This window comes from Haliotis rubra, unplaced genomic scaffold (assembly GCF_003918875.1).
Source record: "Haliotis rubra isolate DU_JTF1 unplaced genomic scaffold, ASM391887v1 Scf1617, whole genome shotgun sequence".
In the NCBI taxonomy this organism is placed as follows: Eukaryota; Metazoa; Mollusca; class Gastropoda; order Lepetellida; family Haliotidae; genus Haliotis; species Haliotis rubra.
The window spans coordinates 101,695-119,450 of NW_025765578.1; the positions used below are offsets into that span (position 1 = coordinate 101,695).

The window sequence follows — 17,756 nt, forward strand, 5'->3', positions numbered from 1 at the left end:
AGAATACCTAGAACGCTACACACACTTGGGGTCTGGGTGGACTGTAGATAAAATCGATAATGTCTATCTACACATAGCTAACTACGTGCCGTTCAGAGGCGGGTCATACCTAGACTTACCTCCCTACTATAGGAAAAAACATGCCATAGTCAACGTCAGGAATAGAGGAGACGATTGCTTGAGGTTAGCTATCAGGTCAGCCTTGTTTCCAGCTGACACTAATTCGAACAGGCCTTCTAGTTATCCCCAAGACGATGGGCTCAACTGGGATGGTATAGATGAACCCACCCCCATATCCCAGATAACTAAAATAGAAAAACAGAATAATCTAGCTATAAATGTTTTTGGGCACGAAGGTAACACAACAATAGTACACAGAGTAAGCCCAGTGTTGGGGAACCCCCCTCGCATTATCAATATATTCATGATCCAGCGAGGTGACAAGTATCACTACACATGGATAAAACACTTTAGCAGGCTGTTGTATGACCAATCAGCACACAGAGAAAAGACCCACTTCTGCGAACGGTGCCTACACGGCTTCACACGAGCTGATTTATTAGAATCCCACCGGGAGGATTGTCAAGGTGTGGGGCAGACGGCTATACGAGTCGATATGCCTAAGGAAGGTGATAATATCCTAAAATTCGGTAACCACAAGAACCAAATGTCTGTGCCTTATATCATATACGCCGACTTTGAAGCCTTGGTTAAACCTGTTGAGGCTGCCGCTGTTGGGGGTACCCCAACCACACTCAAAACACAGGAGCATGAAGCCTGTGGGTTTGGATACATTGTCGTCCGTTGTGATGGGGAAACGAAAGCTCCCGTAGTGTATAGGGGGCCTGACGCGGCTGAAAGGTTTCTAAAGTGTTTGCAGGAGGAAGAAAAAATTATTAGGAATGCACTGTATAGAGTCGCTCCCATGCGTATGACCCAAGCCGACAGGCTAGCTCACGCCTGTAGCACTAACTGTCACGTGTGTGACTCACCACTGAATGGTGATTCGGTGAGAGATCACTGCCACGTAACCGGTAAGTATAGAGGCGCAGCTCACAGCGCGTGTAACCTCAAGCTTAGAATCATCACTAAGACAATAAACATCCCCGTGGTCTTTCACAACTTGAGAGGGTACGACTCTCACTTAATCATGCAGGCCATCGCGAAAATCGATGGTAATATAACTTGCATCCCCAACAACATGGAGAGATACATCTCCTTCAGCTTAAACGGCCTTAGGTTCATAGATTCAGTACAATTTCTATTGTCTTCATTAGACAGTCTGGTCAAGGCCAACGATACCTTCCCTATTACCGATCGATACACAGACGCCGAGACTAGACCCCTGCTTATGGGGAAGGGTGTGTACCCCTATGAGTACATGGATAGTTGGCCTAAGTTCACCGAGACCAGACTACCCCCCATCAGAGAATTTTACAGCAATCTGACAGACTCGGAAATATCCCAAGACGATTACTCGCACGCGATTAACGTATGGAATAAACTGGGCTGTAAGAATCTGGGTGACTATCACGACCTGTACTTGAGAACAGATGTACTGCTGTTAGCCGACGTGTTTGAGACGTTTAGGCGGACATGTTTCAAACAGTATAAACTCGACCCCGCATGGTATTACACCAGCCCAGGTCTGTCGTGGGATGCCTTGCTTAAAAAGACCGGAGTTAAGTTGGAATTGCTTACAGATTATGACATGCACCTATTCATTGAGAAAGGCTTGCGAGGTGGGATCTCCATGGCAACCAAACGATACGCGAAAGCAAATAATCAATACGTGAAGGGCTACGACCCTAGCAAGCCAACCAATCACATTCTCTACCTCGACGCCAACAACCTGTACGGCTGGGCTATGAGCCAGTATCTACCCACAGGGGGGATTCGAATGGGCGTCACATGTTGATGTTATGAACATCGCACCAGATTCGAATAAAGGTTATATCCTCGAGGTTGACTTGGAATACCCCAAGGCATTACACACATCACACAACAGCTACCCCCTGGCCCCCGAACGTATGAGGGTTAACCCAGACTGGATGTCTGAGTACCAACATAACTTGTTAGGTGGGCGGGTGGCAGACGTTGAAAAAAATCGTGCCTAACTTAATGAATAAGACCAAGTACATCGTTCACTATCGCAACCTACAGCTGTACCTGTCATTGGGTATGAGGCTGACCAAAATACACAGGGTGCTCGTGTTCAACCAGAGCCCATGGATGGAGCCCTACATCAGAATGAACACAGACCTCCGAAAGCTTGCTACCAGTGACTTTGAGAAAAACCTCTACAAGCTCATGAACAACTCGGTGTTCGGTAAGACTATGGAGAACCTGAGGAAACGCGTGACCGTGAAGCTGGTTCGGTCGAATGAGGAAGACAAGCTCAGGAGACTGATAGCCAGTCCGGCATTCAACCGTAGCAAGATATTCACCAATAACCTAGTTGGCCTACACATGAAGAAAAGCCACATAAAATTCAACCGGCCTGTTTACGTGGGGATGAGCATCCTCGATTTATCCAAACACCTGATGTACGACTTTTACTACAACGAGCTTAAGAAACAGTACGACGACAGGTGTGAAGTTCTGTACACTGACACGGATTCCCTGCTGATGGAGATTCGAACCGAAGACGTGTACGTTGACATGAAAAAACACCTCGATTTGTACGACACCAGCGACTACCCTAAGGACCATGCCATACACAGTACGGTAAATAAAAAGGTCCTAGGTAAGATGAAGGACGAGTGTGCTGGCACGCCCATAGCCGAGTACATAGGTTTGAGGCCTAAGATGTATTCCATACTGAAGGCCGATAATGGGGAGATCCGGAAGGCTAAGGGTGTTAAGAAGTACGTGGTTAAACAACACATCAAACACGCCAGATTTAAGGAAGCCCTGTTCAAGACCCGTACCTTTAGGCATAAAATGAACACGCTTAGAAGTGATGGGCATAAGATATACGGACTGACTATAAACAAGACGTCCCTGTCGCCTATGGACACTAAACGTTGGATAGCTATTGATGGGATAAACACGTACGCGTACGGGCATGAGAAAATTGAACCAAGAACATAGATATAAATATCGGGACGACATGTCACGGAACCAAAGAAAGTTTGAGGCTATTTACTATAGCCCGCGTGGGTACTGGAAAGGAGCTAGTGCTGTAGATAAGCTAGCTAAAATGGCGCGGTACCCCCGGAGGAGGCCAAAGCGTGGCTTGAAAAACAAGCCCTGTGGCAGATCTATTTACCGGCACCACGCTACGTGCCTAGAAGGAGGTTTGGTATTAACATACCTAATAGCGTTCACCAGGCAGACCTACTGTTCCTACCCCACGACAAGAGGTACAAGTATGCCTTAACCGTAGTGGACGTAGCCAGTCGCTACAAGGAAGCCGAACCCTTGACCACGAAAGATTCAGCCCAGGTAGCCAGAGGATTCGAACGCATATACAAACGCAGTCCGCTGACATGGCCAACAGAGCTGCAAGTTGACCCCCGGGCGGGAGTTCATGGGTGCCGTGTCACAACTGCTAGCCAAACACGATACAAAGGTCAGGCGTGGTACGGCCGGAGCCCATCGCAGCCAAGCCATAGTTGAGAGATTTAATAGGACTTTGGCTGAGCGCTTATTCGGACATCAGTATGCGAGGGAGATGGCCACCCCGGGGAAGCGATCGACTGAATGGATCACAAGGTTACCCAAGGTGGTGTCGGCAATCAACCATGAAGCCACCCGTCTCACCGGCAAGAAACCGGCAGACGCTATCAAACTAAAATCAATAGTTGCAGAGCCGGCTGCTCCATTGCGTGGGAAGGAGAAACAGATACCAGATAGGGTCCTAGTTAGGTATCTATACCAGCCGGGGGAACACGAGGGTGATAGCCGTAAGCGAGCCACCGATCCTATATGGTCAGTCAAAACGTACAACATAGATAAAGTGGACATCAAAGCAGATGAGCCTAACTTGTACTACTTGAGGGATGGGCCGGGTAGAGGGTTTGTAAGAGCGGAATTATTGATCGTACCGTACGGCACAGAGTTACCTCCTGTCAACACGGCATAGCGGTGCCCCAGGATACCAACACACTCCAGCCATACCCCTGGTGCGGCTAGGAGGTCCCGCTATCGTCCCAAACTTTTTCATAGTAGGGGTAATGGTAGCAAGAGCTAAGGGTCCGACCAAAGCCTTACTTGTGAAATAAGGCTTTGCAGAGGCTTTGGTTGAAAGTGATCCAGAACCCCCATTGTATATACTACTGAAACTGTTATGAACAGCAATAGCAAAATAAAAACGTTGGCACTGTTCCTAGCATAAGAACTGCCAACGCCAATGCATACAGTCTGTTTCCAGCTTCCCAAAGCCGTCGACGCAGCCATGGTCACAAAAAGGGACGAAGGCACAATGATGTAATTCATGTGGAAGGGCTATTGCCTCTCCTGCAGGAACCATTGGGGCTGCACAAAGAGAGAACAAGACTATAGGGCTTACCCTCATTCATTAAAAGAAAATTAGCAACTGTTGCTGATGCATATGGCTGGATCTACAAACAGCAAAGCCCACAGTATCGACTATTGAGTATATATACTGAGTCAAAAAAGAAACTTCACATTCTTTCTTCAGGGCACTATAAAATAACAAGAGATGGTAAGATGGTTAAATTGTTATTATTTCATTGCTGAGATCTGTGTGATGTACTCGATACACTGACAGTACCATAATCAGTTCCATTAGGCTACACCGCCGTTCCAAAACATAGGTATACAGAATGTCAAGTCACAAGAATAAAAATGCGAAATTTCTCAGTTCAATATCGTGTATGGCCGCCCCGCGCATTCACCACTGCCAAACACCGTCTCCTCATCGACTGCCTGATGCTTGTGAACACGTGGTTGGGGATTCTGCGCCATTGCTCTTGCAAGGCAGCGCCAAGTTCCTGCAAATTTTGAGGCTGGTTCCTAAGACCACGAAGCCTTCTCCCAAGTGCATCCCAAACGTGCTCTATTGGATGAACGTCCATGACGTTGATTCCAGCATTTTGAAGGAAATTTCGTGTCAACATCGCGGTATGCGGCCGAGCATTATCATGCTTGAACTGTAGACCTGGACCATGAGCCGCCATGAAAGGAACGAGTTCAGGGGTGAACACCTGGTCGCGGTAAGCAGCAGCTGTGAGGTTTCCACGGATGACCAGAAGTCGGGAACGGTTGTCCCACAGAAAGCAACCCACACCACGCAACTTCCGCCCCCGAATCTGCCGACTTCCTGTGCACAACATTGAGCATACCGTTCACGACGTCGTCTCCAGACTCTATGCCTGCCGTCTGCGAATCTGAGGGTAAACCTAGATTCATCGCTAAAGACGACTCGATTCCAGTCTCTCTGGGTCCATCGGAGGTGACGTTGGGCCCACAGCAGACGTTGCCGTTGATGAAACGGCGTCAATATTGGCCAACGATATGGATGTCGAGTATGGAGATTGGCAGCCCGCAACCGATTTCGAATGGTCTGTGAGGACAGTCGACCTCTAAACATCTCAGCCCTGGTTCGTGTAGCTAGCAGAAATCTGTCACGTAGGTGACGTAGGACGATTTGATGGTCTTCTGCTCGGGACGTCACACGTGGACGACCCGACCTTGGTTCGTTGTAGACGACGTCGCAAGTCATACACAGTACGACGGCTGCATCCCATTGCTCTTCCGACGTCAATAACTGATCTTCCCGCTTGCAACATGCCAACGGCACGTTCACGTTGCACATTTGACAATCGTGGCATTTCAAGTACCCTTAGAACTGTGGTTTAAAAGTGTTTTTTCAATTCTTTAGGCCAATGCAAACACGTGCATATGAAGAAAACTTCGATGCGAAGATCACGTGATCGACTGCAGGTGCAAAACCTGATTTGGCACTAACGTCATTTGCACACGGATGGGGTTGAGTGGGTTTTGCTAACGTTTTTCTAAAGTCGAAAGATAGGGATCCCATTTCGGATACATAGATGTATCATCAGAGAAAAATTATTCATTATGTTTCAAATTACATTTTGTGAAGTTTCTTTTTTGACTCAGTATAGTTCATGATATAGCGTCGAAACACTTGACGAAACCACAATGTGGCTCTCCTGACAGAGACCGCATGTTTCTGATTCTGAAAATGCAATTGATGCTACACTTTTAAGCAACATTCTTAGACAAAAATCAGTTGTCAAAGATGCCCCAAAGTATTACCGATTTCAGGAAATTCCATCAATATCATTTACCTATACGAATAATTTCATCCAGGTTGTTCAGTTATAGGAACGTACTGCAGAACGTGGACTTGGCAGATCACGTTGTGAATTCGAACTCAAGGTGTTACTACCAAGCTGCATTGTCGACAATAGAAACCTCCGTCAACGTTTTAAATATTGACCTAAATATCGTTAACAAAGATTCCAATTGGTAGGTACCAATTAGGACTACAAGTTCAAAATCTTTGTAAAAAAATATGCCAAAATGAGAAGAGGAACCTGTAAAATGTCTTTCAGAGTTGGTTAGGACAGTTTGTGATGTTGTCATTGGTAGAACTGAAAGAGAGGAAACATAATTGGAATAAACCCATTCTGTCCCAGCCACCTGTCATCTTATGTCTGGCTGCCCTGTATGAAAGTACCCGTGAAGATCCGAGTTAGAATTGGTCTTCAGCAACCCGTGCTTGTCGTGAGAGGCGACTAACGGGATCTAGCGGTGAGGATCGCTGGCTTCGTTGACACATATCATCGTATCTCAATTGCATAAATCGATGCTCATGTTTTAGTCACTGGATTGTCTGGTTCAGACTAGGTTATTTACAGACAGCCGTCTCACAGCTGGATTACTGCCGAGTGCGGCGATAAACAACCAACCACCCAACCAACCAGCCTGCATGAAAGTTATTCTGTAAAATAACGAGCCTGATCACCCGATTCTGACAAGCACGAGTTGGTGAAGACCAATTGTAACTCGGATTTTCACGGGTCATCTCATTGATAACATCTTCGTAAAATTTGGGGATGAAACATCTCGAGAAGAAACAGGCATCCCCATGGGCACAAATTGTGCTCCGTTGTTTCAGATCGTGCCAAATGGAATCTGATGTAGAAATCTTTCTGGATCAGCTACAAATAGTAACATTATGACAAGACACGTTTTGCCCGTTAGGATTTTAATGAGCATAAAAGATGCGTTGGAACCAAAGTTAAATGGAATAATGACATGTGCTCTTCTGGTTAAATGGCCATTGTGTTTCAATGTTTCTATATGTTACGAGCTTGAGTCCACAAGTGCCAGTCAACGTTTCCATTTTGTCCTTTTTCCAGAGGTTTACTGAGCCCTGGTTATTTTTACGACCTGTCTTAGCGACACAATCAAATTCATATACCGTTATGACGTTATATAAAAAACATTATTTCACTCTTCATAAGTATTTTTACGTGAGGTTCATAACCTACCAACCGTGGTATACGTAACAAGTGGGTGATAAAACATGGCGTTGTGCTAGTCACTGGTTGATACTCGATGGGAATGAACCATCTTAATTAGCAGGAATGATAGAACTATGTTACAAAACATATCACGGGAGTCAAAGGTAAGTTCAACTTGAATCATTAGAAAATCCAAATCAAGTATGGAACGAGTATAAATGTTTTGCATGCTGTACTTCTGATCAAACAGTTTCGACATTTACACATAATACACAAAGAAATACTACATGTATTGAAACTTCCATCTTGTCCTTGGTAACATTGTGCAGTCGTGCGTTAAACTTGGATCCAGGCATTACTCTTAAATATTCATCAGTTGGCATCGTTCAAGACCTGCGTTCGGAATGGGAGTGATAACTTGGACTTTCCTAACCCACATATAGGGGATCCCTACAAGGGAGGACAAATTCGTCAACTTCAGCTCCTTGCATGTCGTACATGGTCATTCGGGAGCGATATGTGTACCTCACTTTTTCTACACATGTAAATGTAAACGTCTTGTTGTAAGTGTTTGTAGATGGCTTCTCGTAGAGTAGCCTTCCTGGGCATTTAGCCACGTACTTTTCAGTCTTCGATATTAGATGGTAGGATCTCAGGGCATTATCGTCGTAATTAATCCACAGAAGCAGATCACCTGTAATCGAGAGTTGCTTCAGTTCACCCTGCACTTCGTACAAGATGGTGGGTGTGACAGGTTTAGATCCAGTGTATTCAGCGTAGGAAACTTTGGACTTACCCTTGTCATATGATGAAAGCCACACAATGACCTTGGTGACTGGGTCACCAGCGACATATTGTAAATCCCTCGGACAGTGACATTCATGTAAAGGTGCTATTAAAATAGGTTCGTCTCCTGCAATGTTCATTGACATCAGCTCAAACCTGTCTTTGACTTGCTGTATATAGTACAAAAAGTTGGTGTATCGGTCATAGTACATTCCACAAAATGCACCAGTGACTAACCGCCTTGGCTTAGAGCCATCTGTACAGAATAATTGTATCATGTTGACATCTGGGCCAGAATCTTCCTCATAATCTGCATCACTGTCGTGTTTGTAGGTAACGACGACACAATCTTCTGCATCAAAAGCTAGGAGACTAAAGTCTGAACGCTTGGAAAAATAGCCCAATGTGACAAACCTGCTTTTACTATTGTCATAAACACTGATTCTACGCGATTTAAAGTTTACGAACAACCTATCGCCATGAGCATTTTCTGCACCAGGTAAGGGACACTTACAACCACTGTTCAGTTTTGGCGCTCTCGTTTCAGTTTGGTCATCCAAGGTCCACTCTCTGGCAGAACAAGCGATTATCTGAGAACCTGAGTACCTAGTGCATCCCACGCGGTAGTCGGTGGAAGAGTGCCTGTGCTTGTAGAAACTCGGAGCTTTGTTTGGCTTGGTCGTCTTGGCAACTGTATCGTCGTTAAATACACTGCCTGAAACGTAACATATTGCTTTTAAATAACTGATTTGAGGTGAGTCTGTGAGTTGTAGAAGAACTATTAAATCAAATAAGAAAAAGAAGATCATATCATTCTGATATCATCTCACTTGCACATGTTTCACAAAATTCTTCTGGGAAATATGTGTGTTCAACAGTATCATCTACTAGTATATTGTATATTGTAGAGTGCATGTTCAATCGTGACGTGCCAGGTAAGCGACGTCACAATGACGACTTGGACTAGGCTTTTACCCGATGATAACTTGCTTTTGAGATTCTATCTAGAATATCTATCTAGATTCTAGCTACATTCTATCACATGCAACGACCAATTTGTATTTCAGATATTCCATATTATACAAAAAACTTTGGTAGAGTTCAGAGACGGTTGCATTACATTTTGAATGTACACTATCTGCGGGAAGTGATCACAAGCAGCCGATGTTATATTTGTGATTACACTTTATTAGTAAAGTACAGTTTTTCGCACATACCTACAATACATCAAATACCAAACTATAACTATTTTTATAATGTAGCATTGTGAAGACATATGAACATGTAGCTTGACTATTGCGACGTTAAGCAAAACACTGTCAAAACAAATATAAGAATATATAATAAAACATAGTATTAATGGTAATAAAAATAACGATTAAGAAAGCATTAATACCCAGTTCAATCTTCGACATCATGTAATGGAGCACGTTGTTAGCTAAAGACTTGTTTTCGGGAGCGTCCGACAATGGGATCTTCTTATCACTGAAACCTGAGTAAATTCCACAGTAGTCATTATTGCATGCACTAGCATTACCAAAAGTTTGGAATATTCAGAAAAAAGTGTCCCGATTATTGATATTATATATTTTTAATGAGATACATGTACATAATTCCACAGTGTAACAGTGACATCTGATAGAGATTTGCTTTAGTCATTGAACGTCAGGTGTCCATTTTGTGAAAATGCCCTACCTTCAATCTAGTCGTTTATCATGAAAAGTCAAACACATTAATATCTCGTCCATCCGCCTCTATTATCAAGACAATGTCTCCTGTGATGAAGTGTTCAGGCATATTCTGCTTGACTGTGTGGATTTTTCAAATGCGAGGAACTCTCATTTTGAGTAATAAATGAAAGATCTGTGTTCCAAAGTCTGGCTGCCCTACATGAAAGTACCCGTGAAGAAGTACCCGCGTTAGAATTGGTCTTCAGCAACATTTCACTGTAAACTATACTGAAAGCCATTAAAACGCAATTGGTATTTGTTGTCCTGAAACTTACAAAAGTTCTATTGAACATTTTTCCTGCGATACAGAGAATGTAAGGATAAAAGGCTGTTATTCTGACCCATTTCGAGTTCGAGTCCCGGAGCATTCCTCTCACATGAACTTTGATACTTAAAACTGAACCTTTGACATTTCATTTAAACACAACCGCATTCATGAAACACGTTGTGCACATGCATTACCTGCACCCAGGCCTTGTAAAAGTACAAGGAATTGTGGAACTCAATCACTTTGAGAAAATGCCACACTTGACACAAGACGAAAGGAATCAGGTTATCGGTATGCCAAGGTGCTTCAGATGTGATGATTGCCAGGCACTTTAATGTGCATCCATCCACTGTAAGTCGACTCGGACAACGTTTTCGGGCTACCGGAAGTGTTGCTGATCGTCCGCAACCTGGTGCACCACCTGTGATAACAGCTCGACAAAACCGCAATATCCGAGTTTCACACTAGCGAAATCGGTTCCAAACAGCTGATGATTAGGCAAGGAGGACAATTGGGACAAGTCAACGTCATTTCAGCGCCCAAAAGGTGCAAGGACGCCTTGCTGCCTTCAACATCCGGTGTCGTCACCTGTACCGTGGTCCAACCTTATTGTATCGCCACAGACTTTCCAGACAGCGATGGGCAGCAAATGGGGCCAATCTTGGCAACAGGACATGGCCAGATGTCATTTTTTCAGATGAATCCAGGTTTCACTTATCCATTGCAGATGGACGTCAACAGATTTATCGACCACATACCATCAGACCACCTCAGACCACATACCATCAGAGGCTGCAGACCATCCAACAGCTGTTCCTGAGAAATGTGTGTCTTTCAATGCCCCAAAGACTGCGAGCATGTCTTGCAGCGCAAGGTGGACACACACGATATTGACTGCAAGTGACCCCTCCTTTGTGTGATGTCGTTGTTGCGTCACTGATGTTGTTGTTGACTGGACATTTTCAGATGAAATTATTCACAGATGTTCACTTTAAACATATCTGCCAGTTAAGTTTATATATGATTAAATTAGTGTGAGTAAAGAAAGTATGAAAGTCAAATTGCATTTTTAATGGCTTTCAGTATACTTGAGAGAGATTGATCTGTATCTGAAATAGTACTTATGTAATGTGAATGACGGACTGCTTGTTTTGGAATTTGGTGCCATGACATTTTCTGTTTGTAAATAATAATGGTATTAATAAATATGTTTTATAAACGCATTTAAGCTTTGTACTTAAGTTGTGTTTGAATGAAGACTCGGTCTCGTTGCTATATGACTGAAATAATGCCGATGCGACGTTCAATTCAACTCTGAAGGCAATCCCAACTTCGACAAGTCATACTCGTGACCATACGTCCAATGTCAACGTGTGTCATTCTATCCCATTCCCCCTGCAGTGTTGTGCCGTGTTTCTTGGTCTGTGTATGAGGACGGTCATGTATACAAGCCTGGACAGAGTGACGACCACGTTAAGGTGGCTATACACTCTTGTTGAGGAACTCAGTAACAATACGAGCCCTGTGTGTTCTTGCGTTGTCATCTTAGTAAACGCTCGCAAATGGCACATGTGGGCCTCAATGGTTTTGCCATGGTACTACTGCCCAGTGTAAAGGTGTTCTGGCAGTCGAAGTGATCCCACTCACGCCATTACTGAGGCACCCGTAAAACGATGGTCCTGTCTGACGTTAACAGTACGAAAACACACATTTCGTCCTCATCCCACTTTGTTGTGTCTGTCCGTGAAGTCCAAAGTAAACTTTGTTTCATAAACAAAAATCAAACAACTTAATGTTTGTTTCCCCAACGACGACTTGCTGCAATGTGAGGGTCCGTCAATCGTGGGATAACACATGGATGTCGGTCACTAGAGACTTGCTATATGGACCCTCTGTTTAACCAATGATACCGTGGTGGTCACTAGAGACTTGCTATATGGCACCTCTTTTTAGCAAATGTAACGTGGTGGTCACTAGAGACTTGCTATATGACCCCTCTGTTAAGCCAATGATACCATGGTGGTCACTAAAGACTTGCTATATGTCCCCTCTGTTTAGCCAATGATACCGTGGTGGTCACTACAGGCTTGCTACATAGCCCCTCTGTTTAGCCAATGATACCGTGATGGTCACTAGAGGATTGCTCTATGGCCCCTATGTTTAACCAATGATATCGTTGTAGTCACCAGAGGCTTGCTATATGGCCCCTCTGTTTAGCCAGTGATACCGTGGTGTTCACTAGAGTCTTGCTATATGACCCCTCTGTTTACCCAAGGTTACCGTGGTGGTTACCAGAGACTTGCTATATGGCCCGTCTGTTTAGTAAATGATACCGCGGTTGTCATTAGAGGCTTGCTATATGGCCCCTCTGCTTAATCAATGATACCGTTGTGGTCACTTGAGGATTGCTACATGACCCCTCTTTTTAGCCAATGATACCGTGGTGGTCACTAGAGGATTGCTGTATGGGCCCTCTGTTTAGCCAATGATACCGTGGTGGTCACTACAGGCTTGCTACATAGCCCCTCTTTTTAGCCAATGATACCATGGTCACTAGAGGATTGCTCTATGGCCCCTATGTTTAACCAATGATATCGTTGTAGTCACCAGAGGCTTGCTATATGGCCCCTCTGTTTACCCGAGGTTACCGTGGTGGTTACCAGAGACTTGCTATATGGCCCGTCTGTTTAGCCAATGATACCGTGATGGTCACAAGAGACTTGCTATATTGCCCTTCTGCTTAGCCAGTGATACCGTGGTGGTCATAAGAGGCTTGCTATATGGCCCCTTTGCTTAGCCAATGATATCGTGATGGTCACAAGAGACTTTCTATATGGCCCCTAGGTTTAACCAATGACATTCTGGTAGTCACTAGTGGCTTGCTACATGGCCCCTCTTTTTAGCCAATGATACCGTGGTGGTCACTAGAGGATTGCTGTATGGGCCCTCTGTTTAACCAATGATATTGTGGTGGTCACTAGAGACTTGCTATATGGCCCCTCTGTTTAGCCAATGATACCGTTGTGGTCACTAGAGACTTGCTACATAGCCCCTCTGTTTAGCCAATGATACCGTGATGGTCACTAGAGGATTGCTCTATGGCCCCTATGTTTAACCAATGATATCGTTGTAGTCACTAGAGGCTTGCTATATCGCCCCTCTGTTTAGCCAGTGATACCGTGGTGTTCACTAGAGTCTTGCTATATGACCCCTCTGTTTACCCAAGGTTACCGTGGTGGTTACCAGAGACTTGCTATATTGCCCTTCTGCTTAGCCAGTGATACCGTGGTGGTCATAAGAGGCTTGCTATATGGCCCCTTTGCTTAGCCAATGATATCGTGATGGTCACAAGAGACCCCTAGGTTTAACCAATGACATTCTGGTAGTCACTAGTGGCTTGCTACATGGCCCGTCTTTTTAGCCAATGATACCGTGATGGTCACTAGAGGTTGCTCTATGGCCCCTCTGTTTAACCAATGATATCGTGGTAGTCACAAGAGGCTTGCTATATGGCCCCACTGTTTAGCCAGTGATACCGTGGTGTTCACTAGAGGCGGTCACCAGAAACTGGCTATATGGCCCGTCTGTTTAGCAAATGATACCGCGGTGGTCATTAGAGGCTTGCTATATGGCCCCTCTGCTTAATCAATGATACCGTTGTGGTCACTTGAGGATTGCTATATGACCCCTCTGTTTAACCACTGGTACCGTGACAGTCACTAGAGACTTGCCATAGGACCCCTTTGTTCAGCCAGTGATACCGCGGTAGTCACTAGAGGCTTTTTATATGACCCCTCTGTTCAGCCGATGCAGTCAAATTTAGGCTTTATAATATTTGTTACACTGCTATACTGAGTCTTACAAACCCTAGTAGAAGGTCGTGTCAGCGAACCTTTGAGCGTCCTATGACCGTCCAAGCAAACGCGAGACGGCCGAACAGATTTAACCAGTCAGCCAACGGCTACTATTTAGTGTCAGGCTGAACGTACAAAGCGGTTTTTGATTTTGCATTCACCATAGGCCCCACTGCGGGTCAGAAAATCGATAAACTAGGTCCCGGTTTATTATCCACACCCTACTATATAATATGTAAAGGTTCATCACAGAAATACGGTGACATGGTCGAAAACCGGACAATTTACGCACACGTCAATAAATATATCGTTTTTAAAAGGTCTCACAAGTATCAAAAGCTTTTGTCTATATCTCTGATGTGTGTAGGAGGCATATACACATGCTTCCCGTGGGGATGCATTTGTTGGTATTTATCAAATCGCCAAAGACCGAGGTGCTGTGCTTGAGTATTCAAAACTATGTCGTCAGCGCTTGACTTCAGTACCTCCGGCGATCTATTTGGCTAACACATTACACTGAATGTATGGATTGTTATGTGTTTCTTTCAAAAATATTTTTATTAGTTTTTAAAATAATTCTGACCAAGATAAAACATCAGACCGTGATATCGTGGATAAGGACGTTTGAGTTTCACTCTCATTTTCGCACGTGCATTTGTTGCCATTTTATTACCCAATTTGATTGCTCTGACGACCTAGTTTTGTATACTTCCGGCACAGCAACTCGGTCTTTGGCGATGTATATAGTAGGGGATGTGGATACTAAACCGGGCCTAGTTTATCGATGTTCTGACCCGCAGTGGGGACCTATGGTCTTCCCTGGTCGCTCATACTGATCTCTCAACAAACGAAAATCCACAGATTATTTGACCTGTAGTATATACGCTTAGGGTTACTATTAGCTTATGTCTCCGCCAGATGTCATCCTGGAATATTGACAAAAACACTATTTTTAGCAACAGTTGTGAATAATGGTGTCCTCCATAAGTATCACTCGGAAGCGATGGTCAGATCAAAATGTGAGCTGACGCGACCCTCCACAAGGTTTGGTAGATTCATTATAGTGTAACCAATAATACAGTGTAACAATAAGTTTACTAAGACTGCAGCCGATGGTATCGTGACGGCCACGGGAAGTACGTTGGGCCTTGTATTGATCCAGTGGTGCCAAGGTAGCCACGGAGAGTTTGTTATTGTTACATCTGCATAGCCATTGAGTCCATGAGAGTGACCAAAAGTTTGTTACGGGGTCCTCTGTATAGCCAGTTATGAATGGAATGGATCATCTGTAACATTTATCCTATCCTTTCTTCTTTGACAACACTCCCGTGAAGATCACTCACTCACTCGGTGCATATTCAGAAACAACTAGGTACTCTTTAGATACTCACCTGTTATAGATCCTTAACAAATAGCAAATCAAGCAAAGATTTGAAAATCCACAGGTACGAGGTTCATTACTATAACCTTTGAAGGAGGACAGATACCTACCATGTTTATCACAGCGTTGCCCATGCCAGTTGTATAGACATGGGGTATTTTTAGGTCATCTTATCAATGTCGGCTTCAGAGTGAGGACTGACATGGTAGATTGCCATCAAAGATTCGCGGTTCAGCCATACCTAGGGAAAATGTAAATTGAATTAGCTGGTTTGCAATATCCCTGGTTTCCAGAACATGTCATTTCAGTCATGACATATTATCTCAGAATTAATTGTCGGTACAGCTTCTGCAAAGTGACAATATCATAGTAATCTGTCTTGATGTTTTGGAGCTGCTGTTTAGAGGTCCCCAGTTGACTGACAAGGAGACTCGTAAACTATTATCTGCTCCAGAATTAGGACATAGAGGGACCCGATCTGCTGGAGAATGATGCCGTTGACGTATAAACCTGCAATGGCACAGTGTCCGACCACTCTGATAACATTTGGAGCTTCTCACCTGGACAATGAGTGCTAAGAGCTTAAGTGACATCGGCAACATTTCAGTTATATCGTTACTAAAAAACAAGTTATAATTTATAATTAAATTACCTGTCAGGAAAGGACGGCAAAACCAACTAAAATCTAAATTAGTTTAATTACAGAAGACAATCAAATATAAAAAAACAGTCTATATATTGCCAACAACTGAAAGTTGATCATCACACTAGGGAGCATTTGCTTTCTGCATGGATCCTAGCTGGAATTACACCACCCTTTCTGCTATTAGCAATTTTAGACAATCTAGCCATACATTAAGAAAACATACATATTACGATTAAAGATTGTGGTTGCTTTAAATTTACTTGGAATGTTTATGGACTTACGTTCATTCTCAGACTAACTTGGAAATACCCTGCACATAAGAGGCGGTGGGATAGCCTAGTGGTTAAAGCGTTCGACTGTCACGGTTCGATTCCCCACATGGCTGCAAGTATGTCCTGGTGTCCAGCGCCGTGGCATTGCTCAGATATAACGGTAGCGTTAAACCACGTTCATTCACCACCTTATATATTTTGTTCTAAAGTTGTCACAAGGCTCAGTGTATTTGTTTACAATGGGCAATAAAACAAAATGGAAGAGGAACAGGTTTCAATGTAAGACAACATTACATTTGACCTATACGTAATCTGAAATGCTGACAAAGGTATTTTGGGCCAGGTATTCTGCGACCTGCCTTTGTCATGGTCAGCAGGCTATATTAATGCTTTCCATAACGCAGGTAATTCGCTCAACCCTTCTTCAACATTACTACTTGATAATGAGTGCGAAACTGACTCTTGATGCATCAGATAGGTCTTATGGTATTGATAAAGTTTTGTGGCGTGTTTCTGGTCACCAGGATGAGAACGGGTTATCAGATTCTTTACTGATAACCCCTGATAGACGTTTTTGGCCACTTCACTTTCAGCGGTTGGTATCTTGTGTTGCAAAATCCTTTCAGTACCTAAAAATGCCAGAGAAACAAAATATGTTCCTCCGGTTTTAAGAAAACATGATCGTCCTGGCATGCTGTTTCTTCTTGACAAAAAGGCCAACGTCTGGTAAGAACTGGTCTTCAGCAGCCCATGTCCGTCGTAAGAGACGATATCGGGTGGTCATTCCAGTGATCTCGTTCAGGCATATCATCGCACCCCAACTGCGTAGATTGATGAACTTTGTGTCAGACAGTGAATTTGCAGATCCATAAGGTCAGCTATTTATTAATAGGCTGGCGTCACACAGCCAAAAGTATTACTTAGTAAACCACAATCAATTAATTGGTGTGATGGTATACTTACAATTCTTACATCAAAACAAGCGTTCATCCGTCTGTCTTTACCAGCTTCTTTATCACAACACGTGGTGACTGTACACTGTTCCTTGAGGCTGCACTGGACAGCACATTGTAGCAAGGCACGTCCCAGTTCCTTGCTGAGACACACATGGTACATTAGGAATAAGAGTGTACAAAACAGAGGCAGTCGGAAAAGCAACATTCTTCCTGCTACCTTGCACCAAGACAAATAATATGAACGTTAGAAGATAAAATGTGAAACCTAAAAGTTTAATAAATAAAATACATTATCTTTATTCAGGCGTGTTTTATCAAATCGATTATCATCTGCTGAGGTATGAATATGAATGGCACATATTTTGATATGACATTTAACAAAACTGCTCATTTACCGCCT

General features: G+C 43.8%; 1 protein-coding gene across 1 annotated transcript; it reads right to left on the reverse strand.

Moving 5' to 3' along the window:
- Positions 1-7,205: 7,205 nt before the first annotated feature.
- Positions 7,206-17,548, reverse strand: LOC124271608. Its single transcript, XM_046706759.1, has 4 exons — positions 17,364-17,548; positions 15,593-15,723; positions 9,646-9,741; positions 7,206-8,964 (listed from the first exon to the last, which is right to left on the reverse strand). Exons 3-4 carry the CDS (start codon positions 9,665-9,667, stop codon positions 7,892-7,894), a joined length of 1,095 nt encoding a protein of 364 aa, XP_046562715.1. The 5' UTR covers positions 9,668-9,741; positions 15,593-15,723; positions 17,364-17,548; the 3' UTR covers positions 7,206-7,891.
- Between the last annotated feature and the right edge of the window lie 208 nt (positions 17,549-17,756).

Coding starts and splice junctions, on each gene's coding strand:
- LOC124271608 (XM_046706759.1), bottom strand. CDS start 9,667: ATGATGTCGAAGATTGAACTGG. Junction 8,965..9,645: donor GATGTCGAAGATTGAACTGG/GTATTAATGCTT, acceptor GTTACGTTTCAG/GCAGTGTATTTAACGACGAT.